This window comes from Balaenoptera ricei, chromosome 9, assembly GCF_028023285.1.
Source record: "Balaenoptera ricei isolate mBalRic1 chromosome 9, mBalRic1.hap2, whole genome shotgun sequence".
Taxonomy (NCBI): domain Eukaryota; kingdom Metazoa; phylum Chordata; class Mammalia; order Artiodactyla; family Balaenopteridae; genus Balaenoptera; species Balaenoptera ricei.
The window spans coordinates 101,672,337-101,685,182 of record NC_082647.1 but is presented as its reverse complement, the minus strand read 5'-3'; the positions used below and the strand labels follow the sequence as shown (position 1 = coordinate 101,685,182).

The 12,846-nt window shown below is 38.1% G+C and overlaps 1 protein-coding gene across 1 annotated transcript in view; it reads right to left on the bottom strand.

Moving 5' to 3' along the window:
- SUGCT (succinyl-CoA:glutarate-CoA transferase) overlaps positions 1-12,846 on the bottom strand; it is a 790,246-nt gene that overhangs the window by 647,834 nt on the left and 129,566 nt on the right. The window contains 1 exon segment of the mRNA XM_059934212.1: positions 347-442. Coding sequence (XP_059790195.1) covers positions 347-442 — 96 coding nt within the window.

Sequence of the window (12,846 nt, the reverse complement as noted above, 5' to 3'; positions counted from 1 at the left end):
ATTTGGTTTTTAATTGACATGGCGAACAAACCAGGCTTTATAGAATGGGTACAATCAGTGCGTCTTTTGGGTGAAAAAAATAAAAGCAAACCATCATCTGAGTCCAAAAGTCACTCACTTTCAGCAAGTTCTTTTGATCCATTCAAGTGTCCTGTTACTAATCTTCTGATGAAGAAATGTGCAAAACACAGAATTTGAAGTGAATAACAGAACCTTGTTACAGTCAGACAAAGATATATGACAGAAAACCCTGAAAGTCTTTTTTTAAAAAGGAATCATCTCTCAAACTCATATCATACAGAACTGCAGATTCTAATAGACTGATCCTATATTGTTGTATTCTTACCTGGTAAGGAACAATACTTCCGTGAGCTGTGCCCCAGCGCCGCGCTTCCTCTTGGCCAATAAGATAATTCGCAGCGACGTGAGTCAAACATGCCACCTACCAGAAGAAGAAAAAACAGAAGCTACCTTATCTATACTCATAAACAGAAGGTTATAATAGGAATATTCTCGTTTGATTTCACTTCATGTCATTGTAGAAGGAAAAAGGAGAGAGAAAAAATTGTCCTGCTTGTTTAGAAAATACGCAGGCAACCACACTTTCATCATACAAAGAAAAGAAGAGCAGTATTACATTATTGCGTGAGACTAAGTACTGAGTAACGGTCAACTGAGAAATACAAACACGGAAGCACTCAGCTCCTGAAAAGATCACCTGAAGGCAGAGGTTAACCCAAACGGATGGAACCCTGGTCCAGCCTTTAGCATCGAAGCCATTGCAAAATACATCAGCAACTAGTACATTCCCTTCCCCTTTTACTTTCCATCAAGATGACACAAGAAGAGCCTGCATCATCACTGAGCAGGTGAACTAGTCAGGGGCCACATTCCTCTAAACTTCTCGTAACACGAAAAAATAATAATAATAAACCTCTATTTTGTTTAAGTCAGTTTAATCAAGTTTTCTGTTCCTTGTTGCCCAAAGCATTCTTACTGGCACAGAGGATCAAGATTACTTAACTTTTTTTAATTCATTAGTGAATCATTCTCATTTAAACAAAAATTACTGTACTTCTTTCAACTTGGTCCTAGGATCATATCCTCATTATTATACTTGTTTCAGCTTTCGAGAACTACAGATCTATTAAAGGGGTCATCTAAAACTGTAGGGTCAACCTCTGACTCTTGCAGTATTTCATATCTAGATCTTAAAAACCTATAATAATTCAATTCCATATGAGGATAATGACTTGATTCCTGGTCATCTGCCACAAAGGGCTTATGTTCCAATGACTATCCATGCCTCCAAGGGCCCAGAACTATGGAAAGGAGGTGACCAAATAACAACTTTCCATCGTTTCCAGAAAAAAGCTTCTGGCCTCACAGCATCATCATGATCTAACAGGCGCTGGCTTTTCTCATTCTGTTATCATCAGATGCGATTAGGAATCTACCAAGCCAGCAAGTCAAACATCCCAAATGGAGACTGGCTCCTGGAGCGACTCAAGGGGTGACTTTTCAGGGCTTGGTGCTGCAACCTGTCCTTGCCCTCTACCTGGCATGGCAGCTGTGCCTCCTACAAGGGCTGTCAATGGGGCTCAGCCTGAATGAATCTCCGTGCAGCAGCAGCCATTCTCCTTTACTTTTTTCTTGGGATTTACACTCACTTTTATGTTCATTTACTGCTTTGCTGAAATTGGAACTGCCTTATGGCAGCTGGTTTGGCTATACTGCCCAGGTGGCAAAACTAATAAACTTTGAGTCATCCACTTCTGGACCTCCATCTGGTCTTGGGCATTTGAACCGTGGCGCATTCCAGGGCTGCCTGGGGCTGCCTGGTGCTAATCATCATTTCACAGATCACTTCTGTGTCTTTCAAAATGGAAAATCAAATCAACATTTTGTAGTAAAAATGTACTGGATGGGAAGTCCAGATTCATGGTTCCTAATTTCTGTCAACCTCTAGTTGTACAACTGTAGGTATTTAATTTAACCACATGGACCTTCAGACACTTTCTCTATAAAATCTTGGGTGTTTGACCTAAACCAGTTGTTTTCAGACTTTTTTTTAAAAAAGCATAACTCCTGTATCAAACCAAATAATGCAGGAAGAAGATAATACCCCACATGGTCTGGCTGAAGTAGAGGCAAGCCTACAATGCCACCCTAGGAAATGTGAACACAGAACACAATTTGCAGATTAGTAAATGGTCTTAAATTTGCTTCCAAGGTCTATATTTCTGACTCTGTTCTTCTTCTTAACAATATAGCAGATAAAAAGCTACCAAGGATGCAAGAGTAGTTATTTTCCCATGAAGGCTCTTCCTGAAACTGAGGAAATTTTCTCAAGTCTGAGGTTTTACTTTGATCTAGCCATGTTGGGGAGGGGGGAATTGTCCCTTTCAAAAAGCCTAGTGAAAGTCATTCTCTAAGGAGCTCTGGTGCTACTGGAGGCCAATAATTCACATTAATAAAGGTAATTCTTTGCAAGCAAAAAGTCACAAGGGGCTTGGTATTTCCACTTTTCTAATTTCAAAGTCAAGTGATAGTCAATAGGCCAACAACAGCAAGGGCTGCAGGAAGTAGTGGGCTGACTGGATGGTTACAGGTTAACGTGTAGCTCCTAGATTGATCTGAAATGGTTTCCAGGGGTGGGCATGGGCCGGATGCTAGGCTAGAGGTCAGCCTAGCTGCCTCATTTCTTGCCCACTACCTCATTCTTTCTTCTCAATTTTGACTTTTGTGTTTCTGACCCTGCCTTGAAAAGCTGTCTTTGACAACTATTGAATAAAAACAGCCCCATGTAGAGTGAGTTTGAATGAAGGGTCAGAATTCATCTCACAGACTGTTCCCAAATGGAAGATCATACCCATTTTCTCCACACAACAGTAGCTCATGAAAACAAAAAGCATTTCAGAACTAGCAGGCTCCCACTGGGCAGGAAGGTTAAATAAGATTTTACGCCAGTTGCCATCCAAGAAAAAACAAAGTGTGATTTGTCAGTGATGACTCAGAGGCAAAGTTGGTGGGGGGGAATTCTATTTTAAAAAAGAGAGCAACAGGGCTAAACTTAGCAACCCAATGTTTAAAAGGAGCATTACAGATCTGAAAGTAATCTATTTACAAAGATGTATTTTTAAGGCAGGAGAAGGGGGAGAAAGTCAACAGCTATGACATGATTATGTATGAAAAATCAGAGGCTTCCTGGCAATTAATGACAAATTTTCCACAAATCAAAAGAATGCAGGATGTGACTTTTAGGTTAATAACTACATACTGTATACCTATTCTAAATATTGCATTAGATCGTTACTTTCATCCCCTAAACTTAAGCTCATTATTTCATCATGTGGATGCTATATAATTTACTCAGAATGTTGCCTTTATACGGTTTCATCTAAATAAAAAAGCCAACTTTGGTTTAGTAATAATCATTCTGACAGCAAAATTATTATTTTAGATAACATAATGGGTCCTGATATTCTTTGTGTCTAACCAGGAAACCAATGGGGTTGTCAAAGTGGATCTCAAAGGGCACAGCCCTAAAAGGCTTGAGGAAGAATATGCCCAATTATTTCCCAAAGCGTCCTCATGGTGTCCATCACCTCGTTTTACCTCTGCCTAATGAAGATCAAGCTGCAATAATATAGTCTTTCATCTCCAAAAGGACAACCAAGTATCACAGGTAAAATGGGGAAAACAAGATCAGAAGTATGGTCCATTGCATCAAAATGGGTAATTTTTTCCCTCCTGCTTCTTTGCATATATTCTGGCCTCCAACTAAGCTAGACTAAACACCATGATCGCTTCTGCACCTGCCCAAATCTTCATCCTCTCTTCAAAGTCCATTTCCACATTGCTGTTTCATTAAGTCCCCACATCACCCAAGCAAAAAAATATTTCCCCTGCCTCTGAACAAATACAACACCTTAATTTGCCTGACTCCTGACTTTTGCACTTTCACAGTCAGCTACATACTACAATTAGAATTATAAGACTATTTCCCTTCCCCTGCCCCCGCCCTTCCCCTAAACTAGAAAGACCTAAATCAGTAGTTCCTAAACCTAGTGGTACATCACAATCACCTGGGGAATTCCTGGACCCCACCCAGACCTACTGAGTCAGACTGGAGCCTGGGAAGAAAAAAATGAACCAATGTACCATTAATTGTACACAGATTTGAGAACCAAAGCCGTAGGAAACTCCAGTCAAACTCCTTAACGTTACAGATAGATAAATAAAGGAACAGAGAAGGTAAATAATTTATCTGATGTCACGTAGTTGGCTAGTGGCAGAACTTCACTCCAACTATAGCGCCTTCCTCCATGCTACAATATTATTCAATCACTCCTTTTAAATTGGGAACTATTTCAGGGTAAGAATTATGTATTATAAACCCTTTGTATGTACTCATAGCAGCTAAAATAGAACTTACACACTAGTATTTTTTAAAGCGTGAATGAAAACAGTAATTACTATTTATTTATTCAACAAATACTAAATGTTGCTTTGCATGAGGCATTATGCTAGGTACTGGCTATACATAAGTAAATGAAAAAGAGGTAGTCCTGCCCACTTTGGACTTAAGAATAGTGGAGAAAACAACTAAACAAACAGTCATAGGAACTGCCATGGGGAGAGGAGATGGAGGAGAACTTTAAAAACAAAGAGAATAACATGTGTGAAAGCCCTAAGGCAGGAAAGAGACTGGCATCCAGGAAGAAAAAAAAAAACTGAAAGTAGACCAGTGTAACTGAAGCATGGCAAGAAAGAGACAGGAAATGAAACTGGAGAGGTTTACAGAGGCCAGACCATGCCAGTCCTTGCAGATCATGGTAAGGAACTGTTCTTTGCACATCTTTCAGATGATCATTTTAAAATCACAAATCATATCATGTCATCCTTCTACTTAAAACTCATCGGGCTTCCCACTTAAAATGATGCAACAGAAGAATACAGTGGGAAAATGTTCACAAATCTTTTTAAAACTTTTTATTTTAGAACAGTTTTAGATTTATAGAAAAAATACCAAGACACTACAGAGAGTTTCCATATACAACACACCCAGTTTCCCTATTATTAACATCTTACATCAATGTCATACATATTTTACAATTAAAAAACTAATATTGATGCATTATTATTAAAGTGCCTATGTTCAGATGTCTTTCGTTTTAACTTAATGTCCTTTTTCTGTTCCAAGATCCTCATCCACATTATGTTTATGTGTCCTTAGGCTCCTCTTGGCAGTAACAATTTATCATACATTCCTTGTTTTTGATGATCTTGACAGTTTTGAAGAGTACTGATCAGGTATTCTGTAGAATATTCCTCACTGGGACTTTTTTTTAATGTTTTTCAAATAATGAGACTGGGGTTATGGGTTTCGAGAAGGAAGACAATAAAAGTAAAGTGCCATTTTCAACACAGCCTATCAAAGGTACATACGACCAACGTGATTTATCACTGTTGGTATTGACCTTGATCACCTGGCGAGGTAATGTTAGTAAGATTTCTCCACTGTAAAATCACTCTTGTTTCCTCCCCCTGTCCACGCCGTACTCTTCGGGAGGAAGTCACCACGCACAGTCCACACTTAAGGCGTGGGGGGTTACGCTCCTCCTTCCTGAGGGCAGTGTCTACATAAACTATCTGGAATTCTTCCACACAGGAGATTTGTCCCTTCTTTCCTATTTATTTATTCATTCAATCATTTATTTATATCGGCATAGACTCATGGATATTAATTTTATACTCTGGGTTATAATACAATACTACTGTACTTTATTGTTCAAATCATTCCAGTTTGGGCCACTGGGAGCTCTTCAGTTGGCTCCTGTGCCCCTTTGACACGCTCCCCATCATTATGAGTTTTTTTGTTTTCAGCACTTCCTTCCTTTGTGGCACTACAAGATGCTCCAGGCTCATCTTTATATTTTCTGTTGCAGTCTTACAAGAAAGCATAAAGAGAAGAGGAGTCATGCAGTTAAAAAAAAGGAACTAATATTTATTTCAGTGTAGATGAGAACCACATTCATTCACTCGATTATTCAAAAATCTTCATATTGCACCTCCTACGTGCCAGGAACTCTTCTAAGGCACAGGGATGCGGCAGCGAACAGGACAGATATTGTCACACTTGCATGAAGTTCACATTCTAGTGTAAGATACATTCAGACATAAACAAGAAAATATCAGGAAATGATAATTAATGTGAAGAAAATGAAATGATCACAGAGAGGGCTCTACTAGACTAGCAGGTTAGTAAAGGCCTCTTCGACAATATTACATTTTATCTGAGATCTGGAGAAGGCACGTGAAAATCTAGGGAAAACCTTTCTAGGCAACAAGATCAACCAATTAAAAGACTGCATTGTGGTAAAAAGCTTACCATATTTAGAAACAGAAAGAAAGAAGCTCACTGTAGCTGGAACATAGTAAGTAAAAGAGGCAGTAGTATAAAGTGAAGTCAGAGAGGTACGCAAGGGCCAGATCATATGGGTCCTTACAGGCCTGGTAAGGACCTGGGATATTATTCTAAGTGTCATGGGAAGCCATTGATTTATATAATTAGACAAACTGGTTCTTATATGGAGCATAAAGAGGCAATGAATGAAACCAAATTATCTCACATGACATAGGTATTACAACTTCCATTTTACAGACGGAAAAACTAAGCCTAGGGAGATTAAGTATCTTGTCTAGATCTCACAGTTGGTGAAGAGCAAAACTATGACTCACACTTAGATACTCTACCCTCTAAGCCATCCTTACACCACTGCCTCCTGTCTATTTAACCTCTCTGCTCCCAGCCCCTCTCACCCTAGGAGTGCTCAGCTTTACGTCTGTGTCCTATATATATTCTTGACTTCACATTTTATATTCCCTGCAGGGCCCCCCAAATCACTGGAGTAGTCTAGAAGCCCTCCACAATCACTCAGCTGTCCTCTGCATTTGCTTAGAAAGCATGTCATTAACTGAATCGATTAATTCTCCTCACGTTCTTCTGCTCAACCTCACTCATTTACTAACTGTAAAACATTTTCTGGGAGAAATATGTTAAAAGAGAAATTAAGAGGCTAGCATTCATGGAGAATACACCTTTCAAGATGGAAAATTCTTCAAAAAGAGCCTTCATCAGAGTGTTTGAGATCCTGACATCTCTCTTTTTCATGTTGATTCCATTACTTTGTACGTCAAACTTCCTACGCAATTTAATCTGCTTTGCTTTGTCCCTCACACCTTAAGGCAGACTAATTTCTTCAGAACCACTAAGGACCAACGAGGAAAAACATTCAGGAGTAGAGAAGGTATTTTGGCTATCTCATGTTGAAAGAAGAATAAGAATTCTACCTATTTATAGTACATTTATCATTTTATTTACTAGTGATCAAAACTAATACTAAGCACTTATTGTGCACTGTTCTAAGCATTTTATGTGAAATATCTCATTTAATCCTCATAGCAACTATATGAGAGACATGTTCTGATGAACCCATTTTACAAATGAAAAAACTGAGGCATGGAGCAGGTTAGTAATCTGCCCAAGGTTATGTACCTAGTAAATGGACAAGCCAGGACCTGAACTCAGCTACTCTGGATTCTGGCATTCTATACTAAATTACGTACAGAATCAGACTCCTTAGGATTTCTGAGTGGCCCTGATCCTGGAAAAGTTTTATAGGACTGGTTTTACTTGGTTTTTAAAAAAAAGTGATTTAAGCATCCTTTTCAATTAAGTAAACATCTACAGATAAGTTTGATCTTAATTATTACAGAATACTTAAAGTAGTACTCATTCAAAGTTTTCTGCTTTGCTACAACTATGCCTTGGCTTCTATTCCAATGTAATTAGAAATAAAATTCAACCTACAAACATTTTACCTGTAAACACCAATAAGCCAGTAGAGCTGTTATGTAAATTTTAAATCTCTACTTTTATTTACTTAGCAAAAAAAAACATATTACCATATCCTTCTCTTCATGGCAATTTTTTAACTTAATGAAAGAAACACACACATTTCACATTCTTCTGAATTATCACTAACGATAGTCAAAGCATATTGATGTTTACACTTTATATACTGAACTCAAAAGAAAAACATATTTGCATTACACTCAGAATAATTTTGCCAATCCATCTGAATGAAAATCAGACATATGAGGAAACTGGATATCAAATGCCAGAAGGTAAGACCAGACAGCAAAGAGAGACAGAATTTCAAAAGCATGTTTAGGATAATACATCAAACATATTTTTTACCATGAACCACTGACCCAGTCAATCATTTGACTGAAAAAGTGGTTATGAACCACTAAAGAAATGTGATGAGTAAGTGAAAATGTAGAAAAGTAACATTTAGTGACATGATTTACTTATTTATCCCTATGATGGCATGTCTTCAGTTTCAAACACCTTCAAATATGATTCCACATTTTAAATAACTTAGTTCTTTAAGTATCTGTTTTTAGAATAAAATAATACACTGTTCTGCAACACTAGTTTTTAAAAGAAGTTCAAAGAATGAAGTTACTTTTGTTTACCGCTTCCTTCAGGCATTTAGCAGATATTTAATAAGTACTTATTACACGCAAAGCACTCTGTCAGGTACAGTGGAAGATCCCCAAATCAATAAAACAGAGTTTCATCTCTCAGTAAGGTTAAAATCTATTATTCAAAATAGAAATATTTAGTTCCACAAGAGACTTTTCTTCAAAAAATCAAGTAGGGATAAAAAAAGTGACATTTGAGCAGTCCCTTCAATAAAGGGAATTTAGCCTTGCAAACACAAGGAAAAGGACCTTCCATATGAAAGAAATACTGTGTGCAATGTCACAGCAGAGATGGACAAGTATTGGGGTTTTTTTAGTGAATACATGAATGAATCAACAAATGGAAATAAAAACTGAAAAAAGGCATTAGATTTGATGACCAGGAAATCATAAATGCTCATTAAGATGCAATATCAATAAAGCAGTGGAAACAAAAGCCAGATTCAAGGGGGCTAAGAAAATGAAAAGAATGTGGGAGGTGAAAGAATATTTTAGAGGCTTGTGTAAAGGTCTGGGAAGGAGAGAGACTAGACAGTAGCTCAAACAGGTGAGCAGGAAGACAGAGGTTTTATTTTTGAAGATGTGGGGGAAAAAAACCCTGAAATTCATTTAATTATGCAAGAAAAAAGAATAACTGAAAGTGTGGAGTCTTAAGCAAAGTGTAAGAGGACAAGAAAGAAAATACACGTGAATGGGTTATGGTTTAAAATACCATCTCCCAGCGAGGTCTTCCCTAACTCACTCAGATGGGGTCATTTCCTCTTCTCTCTATCCATTAGTATTAATAGAATAGAAGCTTTGGGAGGGAAGGAACTTGTCCGATGTGTTTGATGCTCTCTCCCCAGCAGCAGGAACATAATCTGAGACACACTATAGGCATGCAGTCATTATTAGTTAAACTGGTAAATAAAGGAAGGAATGATACAGTTTTCCTCTAATTTGGGAGTAGAATCTTAATGAAGAAGGAGAAATCTTTCAAGTGAAAAGGAGGAAAGTTGGATGCAATCCCCACAGAAAAGCAGAACAGTAGGAGGCATCTTCGTAGAATGAGAAGGACACGCTGATGTTTGCCTCTTCCTCTAAATCCTGCCTCTGCGCACTGGAGTCACACAGAGCAAGTCCATTCATCCTTTTACCATACACCAAATGGATAAACACAGAGGCTGAGTTGCCTGAGGCCTCACATTCAGAGTGAGGAAAGCAACAAAGATGGCTTAGTAACAACAATGGAATCCTCAGGGGTCAAGACCTCACTGAGCTAAAAGTGAGTATATGATTATGCAAAAGATTCATGGATGGGTAGAGAAACAAAATAACTCTTCCCTTAAGTCAGAATTGGCCTAGGAATGGGGGTGGGGTGAGTCTGTAACAGGGGGCCCAATAGGTTCTTCGAGGAAGCACTAGGCAATTCAGTTTAGAGGTCAAAACGTTGAATAAAGGTTGACTCCCAAATTTCACAATTTGTATGGAAACACAAAAGACCCCGACTACCCAAAGCAATCTTGAGAAAGAAAAACGGAGCTGGAGGAATCAGGCTCCCGGACTTCAGACTATACTACAAAGCTACAGTAATCAAGACAGTATGGTACTGGCACAAAAACAGAAATATACATCAATGGAACAGGATAGAAAGCCCAGAGATAAACCCACGCACATATGGTCACCTTATCTTTGATAAAGGAGGCAAGGATATACAATGGAGAAAAGACAGCCTCTTCAATAAGTGGTGCTGGGAAAACTGGACAGCCACATGTAAAAGAATGAAATTAGAACACTCTCTAACACCATACACAAAGATAAACTCAAAATGGATTAGAGACCTAAATGTAAGGCCGGACACTATAAAACTCTTAGAGGAAAACACAGACAGAACACTCTTTGACATAAACCACAGCAAGATCCTTTCTGACCCACTTCCTAGAGAAAGTGAAATAAAAACAAAAATAAACAAATGGGACCTAAAGAAACTTAAAAGCTTTTGCACAGCAAAGGAGACCATAAACAAGATGAAAAGACAACTCTCAGAATGGGAGAAAATATTTGCAAATGAAGCAACTGACAAAGGACTAAACTCCAAAATAGACAAGCAGCTCATGCATCTCAATATCAATAAAACAAACAACCCAATCCAAAAAGGGCAGAAGACCTAAACAGACATTTCTCCAAAGAAGATATACAGATTGCCAACAAACACATGAAAGGATACTCAACATCACTAATCATTAGAGAAATGCAAAGCAAAACTACAGTGAGGTATCACCTCACACCAGTCAGAATAGCCATCATCAAAAAATCTACAAACAATAAATGCTGGAGAGGGTATGGAGAAAAGGGAACCCTCTTGCACTGTTGGTGGGAATATAAATTGGTACAGCCACTATGGAGAACAGTATGGAGGTTCCTTAAAAAACTAAAAATAGAACTACCATACGACCCAGCAATCCCACTACTGGGCATATACCCTGAGAAAAGCATAATTCAAAAAGAGTCATGTACCACAATGTTCACTGCAGCTCTATTTACAATAGCCAGGACATGGAAGCAACCTAAGTGTCCATCGACAGAGGAATGGATAAAGAAGATGTGGCACATATCTACAATGGAATATTACTCAGCCATAAAAAGAAACGAAATTGAATTATTTGTAGTGAGGTGGATGGTCCTAGAGTCTGTCATACAGAGTGAAGTAAGTCAGAAAGAGAAAAACAAATACCATACGCTAACACATATATATGGAATCTAAAAAAAAAAAAAAAAAAGGTTCTGAAGAACCTAGGGGCAGGACAGGAATAATGACGCAGACGTAGAGAATGGACTTGAGGACACGGGGAGGGGGAAGGGTAAGCTGGGAGAAAGTGAGAAAGTGGCATGGACATATATACACTACCAAATGTAAAATAGATAGCTAGTGAGAAGCAGCCGCATAGCACAGGGAGATCAGCTTGGTGCCTTGTGACCACCTAGAGGGGTGGGATAGGGAGGCTGGGAGGGAGACGCAAGAGGGAGGAGATATGGGGATATGTGTGTATGTATAGCTGATTCACTTTGTTATACAGCAGCAACTAACACAACATTGCAAAGCAATTATACTCCAATGAAGATGTTAAAAAAAAAAAAAGGTTGACTCCCGCTGACCCTGTAGATTTCCTTCATTGTTCCCTAGAGCCCAGGATGCTTCTTCTACAGAAAGTTGTGGCTCATTTTGGGAAGAGCTCCCTACACTTTGTTTAGTTATGCTACTTCAGGTTACCTTCTCCAATTCTCTATTTTGTCACATTTTTCCTCTAGTTCTGATAACCTCTGCCTTTATGTCCTGGTGACCTTCTGTCACTGGAACCTGGAGGGTATTATGCTCAGTGAAATGGTTCAGACAGAGAAAGACAAATACTGTATGTTATTACTTATATGTGGAATCTAAGAAATAAAACAAACTAGTGAATATAACGAAAAAGAAACATACTCATAGATATATAGAGAACAAACTAGTGGTTACCAGTGGGGAGAGAGAAAGGGGGAGGGACAAGGTAAGAGTAAGGGATTAAGAAGTACAAACTTCTATGCATAAAATAAATAAGCTACAGGATATGTTGTACAGCACAGGGAATATAGCCAATATTTTATGATAACTATAAATGGAGTATAATCTATAAAAATTTTGAATCACTGTGCTATACACCTGAAACTAATATAATATTGCAAATAAACTATACCTCAATACAAAAAAAGCCTTCCCCATCTCAATATTAAAAGAAAAACCTTTTGCATTTTCTTCTAAATATACATCTTCTCATATCCAGGAGATGGAAAGGACTACATACCCTTGGGATTATACTTACTTTTATATCCTGATTTCTACACTTAATGAGAATTTCCTCATATTTGTATATATTCCTTAGAGCTTAATTTTAAATGCCAAAAGAAAAAAAGGAAATTAGCCATTAAAGGCAATATCAGCAGAGGAACTGGAGTGGACATCGTAATGCAAAGGGTTAGGAAAAGCAGGAAGCAGAAACCTCAAATACAAATAATATGTTAAGTTTGGCAGTGAAAGGGGGAAAGAGATAGAACAATAGCTGGAATGCACAGCCAAATCACCAAAAAGGGTGTAAATGAAGATTGTTCATGATGTTACCTTTTCCAGGGTATACAGACTTTAATAGAAAATTAATGAAGGCCCAAAAGCCTTGGAGCTAAAGGAATGAATCTCTCTTAGTGGAATTTCAGGCATCTTCCCAAGTTCATGGGAGAAAGATTTTATAATCAAGGGAGGCATTTTCCTAGAAACTTTAA